At 37.2% G+C, this 24413-nt stretch overlaps 1 protein-coding gene across 2 annotated transcripts in view; it reads left to right on the top strand.

The window, feature by feature from the left end:
• The window catches only part of LOC146476325 (uncharacterized), a 50582-nt gene that overhangs the window by 23953 nt on the left and 2216 nt on the right, over positions 1 to 24413 (top strand). For both annotated transcript variants that reach the window (XM_085114875.1, XM_085114874.1), the window contains exons 24-51: positions 437 to 500; positions 577 to 648; positions 1707 to 1780; positions 2617 to 2772; positions 3536 to 3591; positions 4343 to 4423; positions 4969 to 5031; positions 9197 to 9281; positions 10165 to 10230; positions 10927 to 11025; positions 11440 to 11529; positions 11655 to 11742; positions 12115 to 12197; positions 12840 to 12961; positions 13214 to 13323; positions 15507 to 15701; positions 16506 to 16571; positions 17377 to 17443; positions 17967 to 18032; positions 18551 to 18656; positions 19183 to 19372; positions 19967 to 20046; positions 20879 to 20971; positions 21611 to 21670; positions 21789 to 21839; positions 22468 to 22559; positions 23129 to 23258; positions 24312 to 24370. In XM_085114875.1, the coding sequence (XP_084971001.1) occupies positions 437 to 500; positions 577 to 648; positions 1707 to 1780; positions 2617 to 2772; positions 3536 to 3591; positions 4343 to 4423; positions 4969 to 5031; positions 9197 to 9281; positions 10165 to 10230; positions 10927 to 11025; positions 11440 to 11529; positions 11655 to 11742; positions 12115 to 12197; positions 12840 to 12961; positions 13214 to 13323; positions 15507 to 15701; positions 16506 to 16571; positions 17377 to 17443; positions 17967 to 18032; positions 18551 to 18656; positions 19183 to 19372; positions 19967 to 20046; positions 20879 to 20971; positions 21611 to 21670; positions 21789 to 21839; positions 22468 to 22559; positions 23129 to 23258; positions 24312 to 24370 (2564 nt within the window). The remainder of the gene's footprint in view (positions 1 to 436; positions 501 to 576; positions 649 to 1706; positions 1781 to 2616; positions 2773 to 3535; positions 3592 to 4342; positions 4424 to 4968; positions 5032 to 9196; positions 9282 to 10164; positions 10231 to 10926; positions 11026 to 11439; positions 11530 to 11654; positions 11743 to 12114; positions 12198 to 12839; positions 12962 to 13213; positions 13324 to 15506; positions 15702 to 16505; positions 16572 to 17376; positions 17444 to 17966; positions 18033 to 18550; positions 18657 to 19182; positions 19373 to 19966; positions 20047 to 20878; positions 20972 to 21610; positions 21671 to 21788; positions 21840 to 22467; positions 22560 to 23128; positions 23259 to 24311; positions 24371 to 24413) is intronic.

Here is a 24413-nt window from a genome sequence, read left to right on the forward strand (position 1 = left end):
AATAATTATCAACTTGATAGAGGATTCTTCTGTGTTTGGTTTGTTGGCCAAAAAATGTATGTCTAACTGTCTATTAATACTTAATTGTTGAATGGATATAACAATGATATTCCTGTGGGATATGGCTGATATGAGAAAGTTGAGAGACATGAGCCCTTTCACTGCCAAAACCCCTGAAGCTATCTGTTAGCTATGCCATGCTGACAAGTCCTAATAACCCCAAAATGGCTGTCCATGGTCGCTAACCTGCAGAATTATTGTACTCAACCACCGTTGCATTAGTGTGCATGTTTGTGGCTGTTAATGCTCAGTCTTTATTTGAATAAGGAATATAAATGACAGAGGCATAAATCACTTTAATTCTTGATTTAATTGAGTTCAAGTAATTATACATTCTCATGTTTCTTAACCCTGAAAAATGTGTTGTCTTCTACAGACCTCCCAAGTAGAGCCCACAATTGTGCTACTTCTCTTTCAGTCTCCAAAGATTGGATTAAACAGTAAGTTACATGAAGATCTCAATAATGCATTGGTTTGTACCTTACACATATTTCTATTGACATGAGTATTTTTTAGGTACCTCATCAACTGGATCACCAGAGGAATACATTGCACGCCTTGATGTGGAGATTGACAGTGCACAACAAGGTGGGTTTGGATAGGGCAGGCTTGGATAGAAAATGTTTTATTTCAGCATTTTGGCTTGTGGAGGTCATCAAAAGAAATCATATGGTGCTCAGAGAAAGACATTGACATTCAAATCCTAGCAGTATGGATGATGTTTATCACATAAAATTATTTTGATGGCCATGGCTCCCACAAGTCTCCTGTAGCTCAGTGGTAGAGTATCTGAACTTAAGTAATTACAGGAAGGTCAAGATTAGGTTGGACTCCTGATAGGAGCACTCGGATTTCCTTTTCCCGAAGATGCCTGTGTCACCCACTGAGTAACACATTCTCCAAAACCTCCTCATAAAAATGAGCAGGAGGTGGCTGGTTGGGTGGATGAAACACTGGTGTCTCTGGTTACTGATTGCCCTCCCCTCACAAATTTTTCACATACTTTCTAAGCATCCTTAATGTAAAGAATTACTTTTCTTCTTCTTGTTGACGCAATTTTCAATGATATAATGTAAGCTTGTCAATAAGCAAGCTGCTGCTTTTATAGGGAATAACCCATTCGCAAATGAAAATCAACAGGTTTTGCAATGACCAGAAAGGTATAGGACAGGGCATTTTGTTTTACTTCTAAGAAGCAAAAGGACCTGACACTCACTTTGTGGAGAGCTGATTGGAATATATTGATAAAAATTGCAAGTTGCTTCCATTTTGCAGTTACTGGTTTTGAGGATTTCACATCATCCGTACATTTCATGTTTGAGTTGTGGTTTGTTACTAACCAATGTGCTCAAACAGGTCTTGTAGCACCAAGTTGGCTACTATCATTTTATACCCAAGAAGGGCCAGTGGAATAATTGTTTTATTAAAAACAACCAAGAACTATTGCTAGATCTGAGTTTGCTTTGCAAGAACAACCAGAGAACAATTTTATGGTTGCTATTTCTCGGCGTGGTATAATGGCTCATATACCATAGCCCGCTAAGCCGATCAAATCCCTGGAATTGCATTATACAATGATCCAGTTAATAATAACCATGATACCATTCCTTGGAAGTCACTGATTTTGCATTAATTGGATATGTTAGGTCCTACTATCAGCAGTGTTGCTCTGAAAGCCATTGAAGGAACTGTGAGACTCCACACTCCTCATAAACTACAGGTCAGTTGAACTGGTATTTAAACTGACAACTTTCTACTTGATTGATGAATGCTTCAGTCTGGTGAATTTATTCATCAAGCTAAAACATAACATCTCATTTCTTTCACACATACAGTACCACTCATTGACATTCACATCCTGGCAGTATGCAGGATTTGTGTCGCATGACTCCTGTAGTTCAGTGGCAGAGCATCCGAACTAGTAACCAGTTCATTGATTTGACTCCAGTTGGGAGGACTCGGATTTGCTTTTCCTGAGTATACCTGCGTCACTGACATGTCATAAGTTTATTCACCAGGCAAAAACATAGCATGACACTTCTTTCACAACATTCTTCTTATTTCAATGGTTATTTCATATTCAAGTTGATGTAATGCACAATCAGCAAGCTTAGGATAGGTGTAATTTATACAGTCACAGACTTTGATTGCCATTATTATAATTTACTGTAAGCTAGTTCTTATATGGAGATAATTTCTTATTTATGAATAGCCATTGTTTGAAACTGAAGGTGCATTATCCAATTAATTGAGACTAACTCAAACAAACTTAGTTGTCAGTGTCTCTCATGGTCTATCTTACATCTGGTTATGCATATGGGTAAAAGATAAGTCATGAATCAGTCAGCTTAGCATTTTTTCAAGATCTGTTAATTTGAACCAGTTTTTTAGGGATCTCTTTTTTCTGTCTTGTGCTAGATGAATTATTAGCTTACGTTTGCATGTTAGCTGACAAAGAATTGTTTAGTTGATGTTCAGGTTTAGCGATTTCCATTACTCATGTGTTGAACACTTGTTTGTTCATAAATTGAAGAAATAGCTGTATATTCATTGAAGGTATTGACTCTGAAGAGTTCAGTTGGTAAGAGTACAAGCTGTGCAATTCCAGTGAAGAATGCAGGAAACATCACAGCCAGAGTGAAGCTAAGGATTGAAGGAGACTCACAACAATTCTCTGTGAAACCGTCCCAGCTGCACCTTAAGCCTGAAGAGGTATGAGTTAAGCAGCTGGATACACTTGCTAAAGATCGTATTTACCTTGCAGTTCACTGACGTAATTGTTTCTCTCCCAAGAGCATCGAAAGTCCAAATACATGACAAATCAACAATTTCATTGTAGGAAATAGTGAAACAGAAATAGTGCCTCCATACAAAGGTACTACCAAGGAGCTTCATTTAAACTATCACACTTGAGGACTTTGCTCACAGCAATAAACGTTAGAATCACTTTGTGCACCTTAATAAACAGTACAAGAGGAAAGTCATGTTCATTAGCTTTCATTTGAATGATCACATTTAAATGTTTTGATCTGCGGACTGAAAACTAAAATCCCTGTGTACAGCATAAGAAAAACATTAACACAGGTAAGAACCCCTCTGTAGTTTGCATATGAATGGTCACTGTCTAAGGTTTTCATTTGCAGAGTCTAAAAGTCGAAGCCTCCTTAAACAACATAACAAAATATATTATTAATAGTAACACACTCAAGAGAGTACTGCATAGAGTGATTAATCATAATTGGCATAAAAATCAGTGAATCTCTAAACAGAACATATGTTTTCAATCATATTAAATTAAACAGGGTCTAAAGTCTTAATTAATTGTTTGCATCATACTTTGAACTTCAGATTTCACTATTATACAAAAGGTACAGGTACAGTTTAAGGTCTGAAATCTAAGACCATTAAACTTCAAAAGGTTGATGTATTAAGCCATCCCTGAGCTTCTAATGTATCAGTTTTGTTTCTGTCATAGGAATCAGAGGTACAAGTGATGTACCAGCCCAGAGAAGCAAATAAACAAGTGGAGAGGTAAATTCATTTAAGGGAAATGTTTCACAGTCATGTTCTTGTTTGTTGCCAGATAACTGGGCATTTGAACAATGGTATATGCCTGGCTCTGTCACAAAATGATACATTGTATTCAGTCAATCACCAGAATAGGGTTTTATAGAAAACCACCGGCATAGAACCTGTGACCTTCCACGCACCAGTCTGATTATCTAACTGGGGTTGTGTACTAGTGAAAGCATTATCTGCCAACCAATGTGGCCCAGGATTCCCTGTCCTTCTGTGGGTTGAGTCTGTTGTTGCTTCTCATCCTTGCTTCAAGAGGTTTTTCTCCGGGTAGTCTCAGGCTTTCCCCTCTCCTCAAAAACTAACCTTTCCAAATTCCAAACCTGCAACACATAAAGAAAGAGGCCTTGAGAGCTCTTAAGTGCTCCCTGGGTAAAATTAAAAAAAAAAAAAAAAAATAGCTGTTGTGCCACAGTTAAACTCTTTGAGATGTAAGTGTTCTTATTGGCTTCCAATGTTATACAAGTTCCCTACACTAGAAGAGTCAAAATGATGTAGCTTAGACCATCTAATCAGTATGTGAAAGGTCATGGGACTAGCTCATGTTAGGAACTCAAAATTGTTTCTTTTTCTATAATAGTTCCATGTTCATGATTAATTTATTGAACACATCTCACTTATAAAGTAAATGACATGAAAAAATTCATTGCTTACATTTTATGCTGTACGTGGTCAGCTACACATAGAGCTTGTGTGTTTGTTTTAGCTTGGTAGTTCTAGCAGTCCCAAATGGTCCAACATATGAACTGGTGGTGAAGGGATCAGCTTTACCCAAAGAAGATGACAGGTAAGCCAATGAGTTGCCATTTACTAGTTGCCGATATGGAGAAATGAGATTGCTGCATTTACAGTAGGTTCATGTGTGACATCCGTCCTGTGTGCTGCCAAGGTGAGCAATTTAGACAGCATCATGTGCCTTCATTTATCACCATGGAGGACATTTCTTAGTGGTATGCACTAGACTTGTCACACGTGAACCTAGTAGATGACCAATCTCACTACTAGTGTCCTGGTAGCTACAGTGTACGTGGTTATAGCATCTAAGTAATATACAGTAGGTCATGGGTTCAACTCCCACTGGGGACCACTTTTCCTCCTCTCAATCTCATGCTCATGACGTGATGAGCATAACATGGCTGTTTTAAATTTACCATTATTCTTTATTCATGACCCACAGTCAGAACTCAAACCAATCAGGTTGTCAACACTGCTGAATGTGTGTTGAGCAACAATTGTTGAACAGCATTGTTGAATGGTGGACTATTTGCTTTAGGTAATATTATTATAGTATTATGAAAGGTGTTTGTAATGACTTAGTGCTGTCTTCATCAGGTTTACCTTGCTGAGCAGTAAGCCAGTTCTTTGTTGGAGTGGCGTGGCACTAGGATGGTCGCAGTAAGTACTTGCAGTCATGTAACTCAACTGTTCATTGTTTACCTCGCCTCAACAAATTTTTTGTCCAAATTGCCTTGATTGCTTAATTCGAATTTGCTCTTAAAACAGTGAGTATGTAGGGCTACTTCAGATTTGAACTGTGATTTCAGTTTTAGTACTTGCAATCAACATAAAACTGCCATATAACTCAGCTGTTCATTGCTTACCTCACTTAAAATTTTTCCGCAAATTGCTGTGATTGCTAAATTTCAATTTGATCTTGAAACAGTGAGTATGGAGGCAAATTTCAGATTTGCACTGCAATTCCAATTTGAGCTTCCAAAATCACTGTTATCAGACATTGGCCGACCATAATTTTAACATGCCCAGCTAATTCTTGATGGTTTACATGTAGAAAGATTACTTAAAATTTGCCTAAAACATGTGTTTACTAGTTGCTTTTGCTTTAAGAGCAATTCTCCAAGAAAGTGAAGCAAAGTTGGAAATGAAAATTTTTAACCCCCCGTCATTTTTTGTGTGGAGGTAGGTTACCTGGAGGGATGAACAAAAACAGCCATATTTGGATCGGCAGGTGCGTCGTTGCCATGGAAACTGCACTTGATCACGTCGGCCTGAGGTCTATGCTTTGACCGAAAAATTCACTCTCAAATAGTAAAAATAAACGAGTCTGGTTCTCGAGTACATGTGAACCAATTCAATTGAAATTCATACAGATGGTAGAAGCACTCTCCCAGTTTATAAAATTTGCTGTTAGAGTATTTTGGGTTCTATAATCAAGAAGACAATGTTCGTATTACTATGTTGCCTGTCAGCCATTTTGACAAGAAGGAAAAACAAGCACAACTATATTCGTTATTTCTCCGAAAGTACTCTTTCCACATAAACCAAATTAGCAGCAGAGCTTACATAGATATTGAAGTTTATAAATATTATAAAATCTATTTGGAGAAAATTATATTCTGGCCATGGGTGTTGAAGACATTCGAGGCAAGTTGCAAAAAATTGCAAAATTGGAAATGTTGAGGTCTCCAGTATTTGGTTCAAGCAGGCTTTAGATAGAGAATATCAGATTCAGAGGTTTTTTCATTCATCTTATCTGTTATCTACATTTGATTGATTAGGTTTTGGCCAACGAATTTGATGAAATATAAATTAAAACAAAGCCCACCTTGCAACTTTTGGGAATTTCTTCAGGATGCTTTTGTCGTATAGGATGGGTCTCTCCTCAGTTTGTTCGCTCCATTTTCTTGACAAATCTTGCACAGACTCTAGCGGAAAGGACAAATCTAACTGCCTAGCCTCGCCGAACATCTACTTAATAGACCAACGATGATGATGCATTAACCCGAATAACGAACAGTGGAACAGGTCAAACACAGTCGTGTGTCGAGTATCGAAATAATTCATCAATACAATCCATCCAGGAAGTTAAATAGATGCATCAAGATCACAGCTGAGCAAATGCATGTCTGCGACGATTCTGAATAAAGTCTTTGGCTAAATTGAGCCGTACATTCCGTGGTGCATGGTTGAGAAGCGAAGAAATCATTGTTTACGACCTGTTTACGACCAAACGTATGTAGACCGGAAATGCGAGTAGCAAAACTGCTGACCGGATGTAGTTTTAAATGCGATGTACGCGCTTTTTGATTGTTTGTTTGTTTGTTTGTTTGTTTTTGTAGCTTCGGCTAACTGTCGCAATGGCATTATCTCTTCTTTAGATATTTTTGGTACAATATATCATTTATAGGGGGATAAAAGGACGACTTTTGATCCGCTTTTATGACTGTTTTACAGTGGTGAATAAAGAGGACAAAATAAAAGCGCTTCACTGATCATTTTACGGAACCACATAAGCCGCCCATGTTTCCTGGGTTTGTTTGTTTGTTTGTTTTTTTAATTCCAGTGCTTATTGGATGTTAAGGATGGCCTGCATGTAAGATACGTCGCTGATCTGGGGCATTAGCGTACACATTAGAAGTTACGAAGTTGGAATATTTGACCCACCTCTCCTCCAGAAATAAATAAGTCCTCTCCAAGCCGATAAATTTTCACATTCAGTACCTAATACCTGCCCAAATTTTGGCATTTTCTCTGTTTATTTATTTATTTAGTTTTTGCTGTTGTTTTTTTTTTGGTGGGGGGAGGGGTGACCGGACGTAAATTTGTGCCGTCGATCAAAAACACTGTAAGGGAAATTTGCATATCGTCGTGCGAAGGAAAATATCCTGGTTGGGACAATGGAAAGTTGGTCTCTTTCAAATCCCAAAAGGGACGTTTCGGTTTGTGAGTGCAATGGAAACAATATAAAACTCAGTCAATGTCAAAGGGATATTTCCAGGCACGTGCAAGCCTACGGACTTAGTATAAACCGGCGTGATGAAATCAGCGACGAAATGGATCTTATTCTTTGCCGTGCAGGTAAATAAATGTAACATTTCACGCGCGAATTTTTCATTCTCTTGTCACGAATAGTTTATCATAACTGAATTTGTAATTGCATTTTCACAGTCTAAAGAGCAATCTTTTTGATCATGCGTTCAATTTTCACCCAAGCCTCAGTTCAGCTTCATTTCCTTTGTTTTTGTTTTCATTCGGTTATTCCTTTTTTTTCTTTTTTTGGCTTTCTTCACCATTGCCATTGTGAAACACCCCCATTTCAAGAGGATATCATTACACATACATCCGGTGTTACATCCCATTACATTGTGTTACATCCGGTCAGCAGTCGTGCTTCTCGGACTTCCGGCCTATGCGTTCAGTTTATTTACCATTCTTGGCTTGTCGACTATCGCAATATCTGACTCGATTTTAGCCAAAGACGTTACTTTGGATTGTTCAAAGGCATGCATTTGCTTTGTACATCGATCTCGACACATTTACTTTACTTCCTGGCTGAATAATATTGATGAATTTGGGTGCTCGACGGCAGAAATCGCAAGCATTACGACCATGTTTTGGAATTTGTCAACTATTCTTTGTCAAGTGTATGCGGGCTACTTGTATCATCATCCCTGGTCTGAAACACAGCAAACTGGATATTCGATGGGAGTAACTGTTAGTCTGCGCTAGATTTGGTCAAAAAGACGGAACGTGCGTGGAGAGAACCACGCGACGAAAGCATCCTCAGCTGAAGAAATTCCCTAAACCCTCAAGGTAGGTTTTGTATCAATTTATATTTCATCAAATTTGTTGGCCAAAACCTTATTTACTAAATGTAGGTAGCAGGCAAGATGATAAAAGATACTTTTGAAGCTGATTTTCTCTCTCTAAAGCCTGTTTGAGCTAAATACTAGAGCTCTCAAAATTACCAATTTTGCAATTTTTTGCAATTTGTCCCAGGTGTCTTCAGCACCCATGGCCAGAGTATAGTTTTCCCCAAATTGATTTTATGATATTTATAAACTTCAATATCTATGTAATCTCTGCTGCTAATTTGGTTTATGTGGAAAGAGTACTTTCGGAGAAATAACGAATATCGTTGTGCTTGTTTTTCCTGCTTGTCTAAATGGCTGACAGGGAACATAGTAGGACGAGCATTTTCTTCTTGTTTATAAAACCCAAATTATTGTAACGGCGAATTTTATAAACTAGGGGAGTGGTTCTAACATCTGTATGAATTTCATTTGAATTGGTTCACATTCACCCGAGAACCAGACTCGTTTACTTTTACTTTTTGAGAGTGGAACTTTTGCTCAAAACATGGTCCCAAGGCCGACGTCATATAGTGCGGTTACCATGGCAACGATACATCTGCCGATCCAAATATAGTTGTTTTTGTATATCCCCCAAGGTAACCTACCTGCACACAAAAATTGAAGAGGGGTTTAAAATTTTTCATTTCCAACTTTGCTTCACTTTCCTGGAGAATTGCTCTTAAAAAGTATTCAATATACAAAGTCATGCATCTCCATCTTTACCTTTCCCACAAGAACCCTTTGTGTTTTGAGATTTCCTCCAATACATTGCAAAAACCCAATGGATTGTATCCTGCACAATAAATCAAAGAATTGTCCAATCAAAATAAATCTTTGGATGCATAAGTGCCTTGCTAAGAAAGTAAAATTATCTGGTGGTAAAATATACCCAGTTTTTGTGATTTGCACTTTAACAAGAAATGATAAAAAGTTCATTTTATGTTTCCCTTGCTTTTGCCTTGTGACAGGCAACAAAAGGTCGTGTTAAAAACAAGCTCTACTTCTCCTGTAAAACTTCAGCTGCTGATAGAGGGAAATCACTCAGATTTTCAGGTTTGTGTGATTTGTTAAATATGTTGGTGTTGGTGTTAGTGTTCATGAACAGCACCTTTAATCATTCAATCATTTTTTTTTTGTAATGTTAAGTATTTCTGTGATACTTTACAAATTTTATACTACCACTGTTTTTTATTCTATTACACAAGCTGCCACAGTCAATCTACATCATGCATTACTAGCATTTTTGAAATTTGAACGGAGTTTTGAAATTTACTTATCAGTTTTGAACATCGCCAGCAAGATTTCAGAGTTCCTGTAGAAATTACCCTAGTTTATTGACAGTGTAAAGCTATGACTTTTCCTTTACATTACAGCATAAAGTATTTGAAAAATAACAATCATTTCTCAAGTATTTTGAATTTTTTTGCTCAGTTAATGCGTCTTTTTCAGAAAAATTTTTTAAGATTCCATTCAAATGCCGGACATTTCAAAAAGGAATTCCAATGTTCATTTCATTTCTTGGAAAAACTGGTCATGTGTGATGTAGACTGACTGTAAGCACTCGACTTATACGATTGTTCATTTGTATAATGTGTATTACATGAAATCTGGAATGAAGGGAAAACAGTGATTGATAAATAATTATCACTGCTCCTATTGATATTTACATGTTAGTGAAGCATGAAGGAAGTATATCCATGACACTTTGTTAAGTGTTTTATTGGCCTTGACTTACCAAAAGTTTTACATTATCAAAGTCCCAGCTTGCAAACAAGAAGTTCTTTAAATTTTTTTGCCTACTTATCGTTAACGTTCAAAATATGTTTGTTCCTTGACTGAAGTAACACTTCATGCTGTGTTCTTTACTTACGGTAAGTTATCAGCCCTCATCGATTTGTTGTGCTCATGTTCATAAGCATGATATTTAATCTATCAGATCCAACCAACATTCAGTTCCCGTGATGGAAGTCCTGAACATCATCAAGCAACTCTTGAACCTAAGGTGCGTTAATGTCCACTGCTTTGTCTCAAAAAGTTGACAAATGTGTATTTCATAATTTATTACAGTTATTTGTGTTAGAGTTTTTGCCAGTGAGTTTCCATTTGTTCGGTGAATGTTATCCAGAATCCTTTTTTATTTGTGAACTGCGGTTTGTTGAGAGATATGAATATTCAATCCAAGTAATCTTAGACAAGAACTAGCCTTTATATGTAGAATAACTCAGTGCAACTGTTCAGAGACTTTTTTAAAAATTTAGTTTCTGCTGTTTGCATTGATCCATACTTGTACACATGTCACTAGAGTGCATTGTGTTCCAGGTACCTTTCAAAGTCAGGGTGTTAATGAAGAATTTTTAGGGGTAAATAGCTCTGATTCTCTCTAAATCTTCTTAAAATTACCATTCAATTTGCTAGGTCAAGAAGCCAGCTTTCTTGATTTTTTGACCTGAGACCCCTCTCTTATCTAGAACACTGTGAGTAGATACCAGCAATTAAATAAAATCTCCCATTTAGCTGTTTGAACTAGTCAATCAATCAATCAATCAATCAGTCATACCTGCTTAACATCTCTGCATTCGTACAATGTTTACTTTAGATTGTAAACAGCTTAAAACTGAAGAGAAACATTTTCCTGTTATTAAAGTGATGAAAATGTTTTAAAATCATGAGTTGACAAGTTTTATTCTTCTATCCACAGAAAGAGCTTCCAGTCCATGTTAGTTTTACACCATCATCTATGGGTCTCATCTCCAGTTCTCTTGTCATTAAGTCCTTAGCAGGAAAAACAAACTCAAAGGTGATATATTAACTATTAATAAAAAGTGTAACAAACTGTTATATATCCTCGGTGCTGTTAATAGTGATTTTGGGAATGCAGCAGTAGAAGATAGTGCATCCTAGCTGGCTTCCTCATGAAAGTTATATATCCTATGGTGAAACGAGAGACTAGAAGATAGTTAACATACATACATTATGGTTTTATAAGTAGAGAAAATGTTTTTTTTTTTTTTTTAGAATTCTGAAACTTGACACTAACATAACAATCTTTGATAAAAATTGCGTGAACTCTGCATTAGCTTTTTAAGGTCAAGGGAAATGTTCAGCTTAAGACCACCCCTTACCACTGCTTCTACTGCAAAATAAATAGTACAAAGGTACAGATTCCTGATTCATCGGCCGGGGTCTCATGCTAGGGATTTTCTCTCTTTAGATACCACTTTATGGTTGTGGTGGAACAAGCCAGCTTGTGTTAGTGGACATACGACAGCTCAGTGAAGGATATGTTTCCAATATTGGGGAGGTATTGTATGATGATTATACCATTCCTTAGCACAATGTCACGTTTTGAGGCTGTCATGACCCATTATATTTTGCTAATGTTGAAATTGTATTGACTGAGGCAGTGATCATTCTTTCTCACGTTAGGTTTCTCTTGGGAAGAAGAATTCAGTCAAAATAGTTGTCCGAAATTCTGGAACTAGGGCAGCTTTTGTCAAAGCTGTGTGTTACTCAGGTACATAAGCAAATTAGTTGTTGAATTGTGTATTAATAATTCCCATTGTTTTATGTTTGTGTTTTGACATGTGCCTGTCCTAAAAACATCTGTTAATGGCTGCATTTTGCCTGCTTATTTGTATGTGATTGGACGGGTTCAAAAAAAGTTGTTTGGCTATAATCAAGTCTTGTAAAGGCTGGAGTTGTCTGTTTAAACTAATAATAATGCTATTAGCACCTGTCTTCAGTTGATGACTTATTTAAAACATCAACAAAATGGTGAACAAACTTTGATTTCAAACAAAAGAAGACAAAAGTCAGACTTCAGGACCTGATTCTGTCCCCCCACCCTGCTGAATTCTCTAATCCAAGGTTCACCCTTCTTTTGTAGATATCCACTCACTTCAACAGTATCCTTCCACTCATTTGAGCATCCAACCAAACAGTTTTATCCTCTCTGAAAGAACATCCAAGGTAAAAAATTGTCTTTAAAGAATTTATTTAATAATTTGCTTTTAAATTTGCAGCCAAAATTAATTTGCCATTACTTATTAATAATAACTACATTTACAAGTCAGAGAAATTTTATAGACTGAGAGGCATGCTAGCGAGGACTTAAAAAAAGCTATTAATAATTTATTTAGCTCTTTACTATTTGCAGGAGGTAACAGTTTGATTGTACATGGTCTTGTTATGAGTTTGGTTAAGGGCGATTTAGATGGTACAACTTTTGCTTATGACTGTGACATGCAATTTCTAGAGTGTGTGCTGCTCGCATCATGCAAAAAATTGCACACAACTACCATCACTCAACTTTGCCCATACCTATGATTGTCGTAGGATTTTAAATTATGTTTTAAAATCCTACGACATTTTTTGGTGACGTACACAACAGTTGTAAGCAAGTTGTAGGTTTGATTTACATGAAATAACCTGTGTTGTAGGCCTGTCTAAGCTTGTCTCATACGAAAAAGTTGTACCGTGTAAATCGCCCATTACATGTCCTACAGGCCATTTTTACTTACATCATAATCACTTGACTGCACTTAACTTGTGACGTTTTTGGGACCATGAGTCACAACTTTACAATATTTATGGCACTTTTTCTTTTTGCAGACCCTACTGATTGAATTTCAGCCTTTGGAGAAAGATGCCATTAAATGTCGCACTTCTGTGAATTCTGTGGCAGCTGTTGCTTTTTACACTGGGGATGAGTTTTTGAGGCGGCAATACAAAAAGTAAGGTTTTATTTGTTTTGAGCATCATTCCTTGTTGAGGTACATTAGAGTAGTGGTTAGTGGGTTAATCATCTCCGGACCCACAGCATGGTGGCTTCCGTGTAACTTTGGCTATGATTCAGTGATGACTGAGAGTTACTGTTAGTTTTAGCACGGCACTACATAGTAACCAAGAAAGCATAATGTTATTGACAACCACCATATATTTACTAGACCTACAAAGTATTAAACATTGCACTTATTCTTTGCCAGAAATCTCCAAAGAAACCCCCAACAGCTTCTGTCAGAAGTCAAGGAGAATAGTCCTCTTGCAGGAATTGATTTCACCACAGCTTTCCAAGATGAAGACAAAGTGATAGAAGGTATTACAGAGATCTCCGTAAGCCCCGGCGACCGGCAAAAATCGCCGGCTAGTCGTCCTGGGCGTGCCGGCTACTCAGATCCTATTAAAAATAAAAATAAATAAAACTTTGTTTTGCATCCAACTTCAACTTTTCCATTTGCGACGCGTACTTTCCCTTGGGTAAATACATCACGAAATAAATAAAGTTTTCCTTAAAGAGCCAAGTGTCCAAAAATGTTTTTGACTGAAAAAACTTGAAAGTTTCGTCGAGAATTTTGCCACACCATCGCTTGAATTTGCTTGCAGACGTCGAACGAACGTTCAGCAAACGAAACAGGCTCAGATTGCGAGGCAGCGGTTACTGCCGAAAAGCACTCCATATCAGACAACATACTATGTATTCCAACACTTGCAAAATGCGAGCAAGCCAGAGGCGCATGAAAGGCACTTACGCGCCTTTATAAATTCCTCTGCCGGCTACTCCATTTTATTCTCCTTCTACTCCAAGATTTTGGGAGAACCCTGGCATTAATGGGGGCTTTTTAGGAGCTCATAGTGTACGTTCTCTATGCTGTTAAGTTGGAGACATAGAAGCTTATTGGAGTGGCCACATGCAGCACACTTAGTGAGCTCTTCATGGGAAATAGGGGGAGGGGTCCATTGGTGGTCAGTGAGTATATTTTTAGTGGCAGAACTCTTTCATTGGTGTAAATAATAGTCCAAGCTTGGGAATCACTTGAGCTACTTTGCAGCAGATTAGAAAATGACAGCAATGGAAAGAGCATGTTGAGTTTGACAAGATGACCAAATTTGAGACTCCTGACCTTAATATGAGCCCACTTTTACTAAACTAAGCTGGAACTATAGCCCTTCACTAGCACTAGTGGACTGCAGTTGAATAGTGTCAAGCACTACAAACATGAACCCAGGGACTTTAATGCCTTGGCCACACTTCTCGCCGTTATCCATGTGCCGGGTTTTGGTATGCTTTTCACTCTTGTTGAGAAACTTGACTTGAATTTAATACATTAAGCTGGAACTATAACTGCAGCTCAGTGTGCCAACAGCCAAATTGTATTTTGAAAAATACAAGATGAAAACTTTAGGGATTCCCCAGTGGAATTATGCGTTATTATTTACAAATTGCAGTAAATGCAAATCTGGAGACAGTGTACTAACTCATTCAATTAAATTGCTTTTAGTTGCAAATGCATCGCTTTGTGGAGGTTGGGTGCCTGAATTATTCAGGGGTTTCACTTTTGGCAGCCTGTCCCTAGATTGAATAATGCCCTTGTGGTGAGCGCAAAACTGAAACCCAGCCACAAGCCCCCACACAAGGGAACAAGCACCCATCACACTGACCAAACAGTGGGAAAAAATTAAAAGAGGGAGGGGAAGCTGGGGGGGGGGGGGGGGGGGGACAAAAAAACACCATCCAAAATTCTTTTTTGCGCTTAATGCTGCAGGTAAACCTCATGCTGCCCAAGACACATGCCACATGTACGAAGTTAAAAACTACTGCATGTGCACCTCAGGGCTGACTGCTGACTGCCTGCAGACATACACTCGATTGCAAAAACATTGATACGTAACAATCATAAACTGTGAACGATGAGACCCAATAGCTTTATGGGTATAAGTGTACTAAATTTATTTGCATATTAATGTTCTATTCTCGTGCGACGGCTGATGATCAAAAATTAGTTGCACGTGGTGAATGATGGAAACTGTCCGAGCTTTCCTTAAAGTGTCCAAGCTGGCCAACAAGGGCCAATTTGAGTGATATACAATTCGCGATTTGCCTAAGTTCAAAACAGGCAATGAACTTAAGCAGTATTGGGAGAAAATTATTCTGAAGAATGAAGTCAGCACTATTTTTTATTGCAAAGAACGAGAATGGTAAATTATTGTTTATGGTAATGAGGTTATTGTTTAAACACTACACACAAACCTGTTGGGTCTCATCGTTCACGGTTTATGCTTTTTAGGTGTCAACGTTTTTGCAATCGAGTGTACTTGGCACTCTTTGTTGTTAACTCCTTTAAATTTGCATTTAAATGGGTTATTAAGCTCATTAATTTTAATGATCCAAATGAAAGAAATGCTTCTTGATATATTTCTACCAGAAGGTAACCTTGTTTTGTAAGTTACCCATGAAAAGTATTCCTCTTGGCCAATTATTTGTACATGGTGTATTTTTAGATGTGAAGTATCCAAAGGTTGCCAGCTGGGACACCTTTTTCCAAGGCTGTGTATCCAGAGTGCTGTTGACATTAGTGGGATCACCACCAAGCTCAGGTCCTGTCAGTAAACATGATCCAAACACTTCAGTGGATACTGTACCAGTCTCTGATAAACCAACTGCTAAAGCTCAACTGCCAACTTCAGTCACTAATGGTAATTACAACCTGTCTGTTGGATATTTAAACTAGGGCATTAATTTCATTTCAGGGCCAGGTTTTGATACTCCAAGCTTGACACGTACTTAAATGTGTTCTTAGTGTCTATCTACCAAGGGCATCAGGGTATCTGAAAATGATGCACCGTGGTATTCAAAAATAAATAATAAATAAAAATAAAATCACTTATAGTGCTCTGTGTCCACTAATTGCTCAAAGTGCTGTACAGCAATGGTTAAACTATAAAATACAAACTAATAGCTATTATAATGAAATTAACTAAGCTACAAATAAGTAGACATCATAAGCCAATTTAAATAAGTATGTCTTGAACTGGTCAACAGGGGTAACACTCCTGAGTTCGAGAGGCAATTGATTCCATAGCCTAGGAGCAACTACAGAAAAAGCTCTTCCTTTGGTTTGTTTCCTTGAAGGGGCGACCGGCACCATTTGCAATGTCTTTCATGGTTGGTTGAGAGGACAAAAGAACAAACAACAGAACAATGCTTTGAGCCCTAAAAAACAATGCAGGTGCAGAGTGAAAATAGAGCTTTTGAAAGGTGCAGGTCTACTGTCCTTGAATGAATAAATGAAATTTACTCAACATCGGCTCTCTCCGCCATCATGTAGATATTGATGGCTCAATGTTGGCAACTAGGAAACTGATAGGGTCAGAGGATACATTCAGAATAAGTGTGTGGATGTGTTGCTGCAGCCTGTTATGTCACTTCTTTGGGATAACAGTCTTGGAATTATCACACATTTTTTTGCACCAACACTGCTGTTTGTGATTTCCCAACAGGAGATCCTGCTGATAAAAACTGGGAAGTCATCCCTGACTTTCTTACTTTGACACCTTGCAAATCAAGTATGTACTAGACAACTCTGTAATCACAAAGATATAAATTAACAATGATATTGCGTCTTATATGGCTATATATGAAATATACAGCTGAGGATTCACTTGTTATCTTGCATGAGATTGCAATTTCAGTTAACCAACTGCCTCAATTAAGTGCAAGGTGGCTGCCTGGGACATTCAGGGGTTTCCGCTGTGGCCAGGCAGTCTTAGGTAGCATACCATACACATGGATGGCAAATCCCCACAACCCAGCCATGAGCCCCCATTCCACCGTAGGCACCCATCACACTGATTAAATCAGTGGAAGGAAAGAAAGGGGGAAGGGATGGGAGGGGGAAAAGGTTTGCTGGTAAAACACTGAAGAATACCACTACACAGACTGCTAAATCACACTTACAAACACCCAAGGATAGAGCACCATGCTACGATGTATCAGTGACGTGCTATTGAGCCTGCAGTCGTTAACTAGACTGCTTACTGCTCTGGTTAAAGAGACTGCTGACAGCTGCTAAGCTTGTAGTTGTTAACTTGGTTAAGTATTCATTTAACTGCATGCGTTGCCCAGCTTTATGAGGTAGAATGTCATCAGTATTTGTAAGACTGTTTCATAGCAGAAAAATGTTATCCTTGATTACAACAGTAATGAAAAGCATGAGTTACAGCGTATGTTCACTCTTAAATTAAAAATTGGTCACAGTTTTTCATTTTCTTCAACAGGCCTTTTGTTGCCTATAGATTGTTTGGAAAATAAAACTTTTCACTTCTAATCAGCAATTAATTCATATTTCTTATTCCACACTCTGTATTGCAGAGAATGATAGAATTGGCAAAGGTTCTGATCACCTGAGAATTGTCAACTTTTCACAGCATTCAGTGGAGTGAGTTTGATGAAGTATTTGGTTACTTATAGTATGAACAGCTAGCTGTCTTCTTGAAGTTGAACTGCACTTTGATTTCTGAAATTGATGTATAACATTATCATTCAAGTAAGAACCTTGTAGGAATATGTGGGACTCTTTGGGTTGCTCTTTCCAGCAGCTGATATTTTATGTCATTGGTCTTCGTCAGTGATTGTTCTGTAGTTTAACTGTGTCATCGGCCGGGCCACACTGTTAGTAGAGTGCTGTATGTCAAGTCTTGATTTATGTTGCATATAATACAGTCAATAGAATTACAACCATAAAGAATAATACTTGATATTTACCCACACTGTTTTGTATAATGTTGAAAATTGGCATCCTGAAGGAAAATAAATTTGCAGATTTTTTAATTTCAGCGTCAAAATATGTGTGATTGTACAACTTAGTTTTGAGAGACATTGTCAGCGTTGTTCTGGATACAGCTGCATCGTTGATTACAGTTCTAGTTGGTTACAGTTATTGTGAATGATGTATTTTGCAGATTTGAATTCACTTGGCCAGCACATTCTATTGTTATCACTCCTGAAAGAGGGGAAATTCCACCAAGGTAATTTGGGTGGTGTGTACATAAACTGACTAAATATGAATCATGATGTCAAGATAAAGATAAAGATAAAGATTTTATTGAAAACAATACATGGCAGTCAAGGGCTGAATTGCGTACCGTTAAAATGTAAGTAATAAAAATTACCTAAATATGTAATAATGCCATATTAAAGTGCTATTAAGTTCGATTCAGTTCGAAAAGCTATTTACAAGATCTAAAATTAATTCATACAGTATTTATATTAAAACATGATTCAATAATAAAACTATTTCTTGCACGTTTCGTGTTTATTTTTGGAATGTCAATAATAAATATTTAAGTTATTAATATAATAGCGGCAATGAATATTAAGGAGTGCTGTAGTCTTTTTTTCTCCAATATCTCAAACTATTCTGTTGCCCAAAGGTAACAGCGACAGCCTACATGTATCTGATAACAGGGTGTCTTGTGTGCACGAGGAGTATTTCAAACATATTCTTAAAACCTTCTAACTAACCTCATTTGTTGTATCTTCTCAGGAGTCAGGCCAGGGTGCTGGTTAGTGCCAAGGCTCATCCCTCTAATGCTTTCACACATCTTCCTTGGGCAGGCACCATTTACTTAAAATGTGATGGCACGCAGCAGGTCTGTTTTTTATGAGTGGAAAGTTGCAAACCATTCCATTTTTGATGTAGCGCATTTAAAACAACATACTTTTAGAGTTCTTTAATTTTTGATGTTTTGTTTGGGATGAATAATTTTCACAAATTTGCACAAAATTGGGAAAAACTTTCAACTGCATTAATTTATTTTATGAGCTGGAAACTCTGAGATATGCTTTACAAGGTTGGTTGCTATTAAAAATAAATTAATTACTAAAAGTAGATTAAAGGAGACATGGGCACACTAAGGTTATTTTTTTAGCTGTCTTGGATCTGGGAAATTTAGGATGTCCATACGTGTCTGTTGGTTAAAGTCAAAAACCAAACCATGGTATCGACAAACCGTTAAGATATGCAGTAACCTAGATTGAAAGTTTTAGACCACTATTGCAGCATATGACTTTGTATTCTCATCTGGTAGTCTTTGGCTGACTTACTCCTCCCCCACATACTACTCATCAGTACTCACTTTTCTTGGGAGACTAATTGTTTCTTGGTTTCTTATTTAGTCAATCCGAGTACAAATCAGAGAGGAACAGGTTTTGGAGAGTTCTCCAGTACAAGCTGGTGCGATAAATTTTCAGTCCTTACCCACTGCAGCATCAGGAGGAACACCACTTCCATCAAATCACTTACCACCCCTTAGAATCAAAAATAAAGATATCATTTTTGAGGATACACTGATTGGAACAGTGACCAGTGAGTTGTAGATTTTTTTGTCTTATTAATCTCCAAGCATAAAACAACATCCATGTGGAGACAGATTGGTCAAGTGGGTAGGGTGCTAGAACTCAATTGGGAAGGTTGCAGCCTTAAGTCTTGCTCTGACCACTTCCTCGAGACCTGAGTTCAATCCCTAGCCCACACTTGCAAAAGAGCCAACTTCTCCACATCCTTTTGGTGAGGATTCTTGATTTGTTATGATCCATTTGTAACATTTTTATTATAATCCCAGGAATGCTAACGAGAGGGAGAGAGTTATTGAATAATGATGGTGATGAAGATGATCATATTTTTGTTATTTTTGTGTGTTGGTTTTCCTTTATACCTGACAGAATGACATGGTGTCCAAATTAACCAGCCATTGCTAAAATAAATTGAGACCACAAATGTTTGTTCAGGCAATATGGTGGTCATAAAATGGGCTGGACGTACAGGGCCGTTCCAGTGCTGTACCTTCAATGGGTGTTAAATTTAGCACTATCATATTTAGAAAATTAACAATGGTTATGACCATTTGGCCAATTTTTGCAGCAAGTGTGTGATGTTTCTTTTGTTTTAATTACCTTTCAGCATCAGAGATTTCACTCACAAACACAGCACCTTCTGAAATGACTTGGAACTTGTCTTCTGTAGCACCAGCTTATGTTAAGGTTAGCCAAGGATTTGTAGGATTGCAGATTTTATTTGCACTAGATTTGTAGCTGGTGATCGGGAAGCCAGTCAGCCATAAATCATAAATTATCTATTTAGTCAACTGAAATACAATTAGCAAACAAGTTGTTATTTGCATCAGTTTGCTGTGACTGCATTCAAAACAGTTGAACTACGTACAATTTGTGTTCATTAATCCTTGAAATCCCTTACAACAAGAGTGATGCACTGTTGTTACAAATCTCAATGTTATTTGAAAATCTTGTCACCTGACCTGACTTTCCCGCCTCGTGAACTTGAAGCAATACTAAATAACTTACAACAATGTGCAAATTCACGAAATTTTTCATTGCACAAATTGAAGTGCAAATCACTGTGTACGCAATTACACATACTCCAAGATATCTGTGAGAAGAGTTCCTTAAGGTCTAGCCATGGCACTAAGAGGAGTGAAAATTCCTTATTCTCGGCCTACCCCTACTACATCCACCAGTGGTATTATTGGAACTCCCACCCCTCTGGAAATTTCAGTTTAACCCTCTGCTGTTCTCAAAAAACCTTTGCTTTTGAGAAATCCCTGTCCCTTGGAATTTCCAACAACTTTCTCACAGGAGGACAATGCATAATTATTCTCTCAGATGGCTATAAACTGCATTTTGGAAATGGGTTTTTTTTTTACCACAAACCAGAACTGCATGCTCTGTTATCACCGGAAGTCATTAATGTCTCAATATCAAGGCCATGGATTTGATTCCCGCCATGCAAGGTCAAGTATCTTGCAAGTAAACTTCTCTGTTACAAATAGACTTATGAAGCATTCTTTCGTTATAGATTGATGATACAGGAAACATTTGCAGGACAACGTATAATGCCTTTAGTGTTCTGCAAAATTCAGGTTCAATTCAACCACGAGCAACAGAACAGGTAATCAATGTTTTTTTGTAATCTAAACAAAAAAAAATATGATTTTTTCCTTGGTCTAATAAAAATAATGTTGCATGCTATAAACTGTAGAGTTATATAATATTATTATTGTGAGCAAAAGATCAATCCTTCTACAGTGGGTTTCAGCAACCAATGCAGTTGCAAAGAAGGATTTGAACCAATGTCCTTGTAATAACACTGCAGTGCTCTACCAACTGGCATACTAATTAAAGCCAACTGGAAGCTGGGCATTTTGCTATGAATTGGTAACAAATCAAAACAAACAATGTAACAATTTAATTAGTGATGCTAGTAACATCAGTACATGATTGTTCACTCATGGAATTTTTCATGTTCAATTTACCTAACTGTCCCGAAGTAGAATCTCTATAATTGCATATGGCATGGCATATGTCATGATATTCAACTCATTAGTACAGTTTCTGTAAATTGTATATTGTATAGAGGGTACTTTGTGTTTCCCTTAAACGTCATGATTTGAAATAAGCCACACCCACTCTCTATCCGCCTCTCTAATAAACCCATCCATGTTTTGTTCATTTTTGCAGTATAATATTCTTATCAGTTTAGAAAGTCACTTAAAAGAAAGTTTCCGTTGATAAATCTTTTTTTTTCCAGATCTCAGTCAAGTTTCAGCCTCGAGATGTTGGTGAATATGAACAATCTTGGGATCTCAAGGTAATTAGTTAATCATGTCGCCATATTTGGAATAAATGTGATGGTTTATTCTCATTTGTTTTTATATTTGTTAGGCATTTCTAAATTTACAAGTAAATCTGCATTTTATTCCTTCCAGACCTCATCCAGTGCCAGTAGATCAAAACAGAAAATTTTTCTTCATGGTCAGGTACAGGGAGATTATTTACCTCTAAACACTAATAAAACATTAATTTTAGTGAAACTATGAAAGTATATATGACATTTTTTTTATTTGCTTGATCAAATCTTTAAGTTGTTCTTGTATGAAAATCTAAAAAAAAAAAAAAATTCTTTACCTATTTTTCTTCCCCGTGTTTGAGGCATATAAAAGTGCCAAATTTCACTTCCTGTTGGGTACAATATCTTGCAAGACTGGAGACTGGGGATACTAGGGCTACAGAAATGCTAAGTCTTACAGTTTGTCTATTCCTCAGTTGTTTCATTCTAAGTGTTCAGCTCTTTCAACAATTATCTGGTGGGACAGGGAAACATTAAATGATGGCCCACAATGTAAACTACTGGGTCTACCAGTAACTATGCAAGCCAATAAATTTTATTTATTTATGCCTGTCACTTCATGCTTGAAAAACCTAAGCCAAGTTAAACATTAGGTAATGAGTCACAAGACGCTGCTCCTCATCTGTCAACTCATTTTGACAACTCTGAAGAAAGCTTTCCCAAGCTTGCACTCTTCAAGTTTTGATTTGGCTATTCCAGAGTCTGCTCATTATCTTTTGTTGCAATACCTATGTAATTGACTGTTGTATTCTTCTTAGGCTGTAGACACAAGTGATGATTTTGAAGGACAACCCAAAGATGCAAACATTGTCCCAAAATCAAAGAAAGTAACCATCAAGGAACCTTTAAGGTGAGTGCATGAGCAGTGCCGGTTAATATAAAGAGCAGCTCTCACCATCGGACTGTTGACCAACTGTTACTGTTAGCTAACAATTAGTCAACACCTTCAATCGAGCTGGAAAACATTCTCTTCTCTCTCATATTTTGGGAAGTCTGTTGACCTTTATTTTACCAGGTCTGAATCAGTTGATAATCGAGTTACAATGGGTTCATTTTATTTCACACTATTTACACAACATTAACATAAAAAGTAAAGTATTACAACAGATAATTACAAGATAAAATTAAATACAGTACAAATTATAAAATGTGTGTGGTGGTCAAAGTAGCAAAGGCTTTCTAGTTGACCACCACGGGACTAAAATGTTGCTCATTAAATTGGCAAGCATAGTTTTATCACTTGAATTATATATCTGTTGATAGTTACTTTAATCCTGGCTTTATTGCTGAAGAATTCATGCTTTATGGTTAGTAAAAAAAATCGTTTATAATCACTAAAGAAAAAAACAAAAATAAATATTATTTTTGTTTTGTTCTGTGGTACAAACTACAAACATTGCATACTTTATTTTTTTGTAGATCCCCCAAGGGTGGCAAGCAAGCACTGTATGTTACAGAAAAAGTCCTTCAGTTTCCTGTTACAATGGTAGGGGAAAGGAGTGAAGCTAAAGTCAAGGTTTGCAATGGATCAGCAGACACCCAGTATTTGGTAAGAATGTGATTATTACACATTGAAACAGTGTTCATGGGTTCATAATAATGACTGTGTGAAGCACCTTCACAGCATCCAATGTCCTCTCCTTCATTTAATACCTGGCACACGTTTTGACTGAAATTGTTGGCCAGGAATCTCTACCGACTCACTGCTGCTTTGTATAATTATTATGATTTTCTAAGTTACTATTTATTGCTTGAAAGTGTTCTGCACCTTCCACTGGTGGCTAATATATACTGTTTTATTAAATAACTTGATCAGTGGTCTAGCTGATCTACTCTACTCAACTCTGCTCTATTCCATTTGATTTGACTCAACTTTACCTTGCCCTGCTTACCTAGTACCTACTCTGCTACTTTTCTCTACTTTGCTCTGCCTACTCTACCCCACCCTATGCCACTCCACTCTACTCTTCCCTTATCTACTCAACTCAAGTTAGGTTTTACCCTTTGCTAGTCTACTTGAAAATGCTCTGTTCTTTTTTGCTGTCCTACCCATCCCTTCTGTTGACTCAACTCAACCCAACTCTGCTCTGCACAACTCTACTCTACCCTACTCCAATTTATCCTACCCTTCTGTATGCTGTGCTACCCTACTAGAATTGTACAGCACCCCGTGCTTTTCTTCTCTACTTTGCCCTGCCCAGCCCTACCCTGTTTACCCTACCCTTGACTGCTCTGGCTAGCCCTACAAAACTATGTTCTGTTCTACTCTACTCTTCTCTAGTAAACCACATAAAACATTAAAATTATTTCAATCGACTACAATGATTAATATAAATTAATTAATTAATTAATTAATTAATAAACAAAAGAGATAACCACAGGAAAAAGGTTTGGACAACCTGCTTTTGGCATGTTCCTCATGCCTCTTCCTTTAGCTTCTTGACATCTCCCACCATTTTATGCTCTTGCAATAATGTTGTTTCTTTTTATTATTACTATTTTATTTGTAGTTAAAAATTCTGAAGTATTTTCCTATTTGAAACTTTTCTCATAGATCTGTTTCTTTTGGTTAAAGTTTATTGTTTTTCTTTTCTCAACACAGGCACGAGTTGCTTCTCCTAAGAGGCCCTTCTCTGTTAGTAATACAAAATTTACAGTCAGGTAAAGTTATCCCATAACCTTTCAAATATAAGTTTTCCTTTAA

Source organism: Pavona decussata, unplaced genomic scaffold (assembly GCF_977016875.1).
Source record: "Pavona decussata unplaced genomic scaffold, jaPavDecu1.1 SCAFFOLD_78, whole genome shotgun sequence".
NCBI lineage: Eukaryota > Metazoa > Cnidaria > Anthozoa > Scleractinia > Agariciidae > Pavona > Pavona decussata.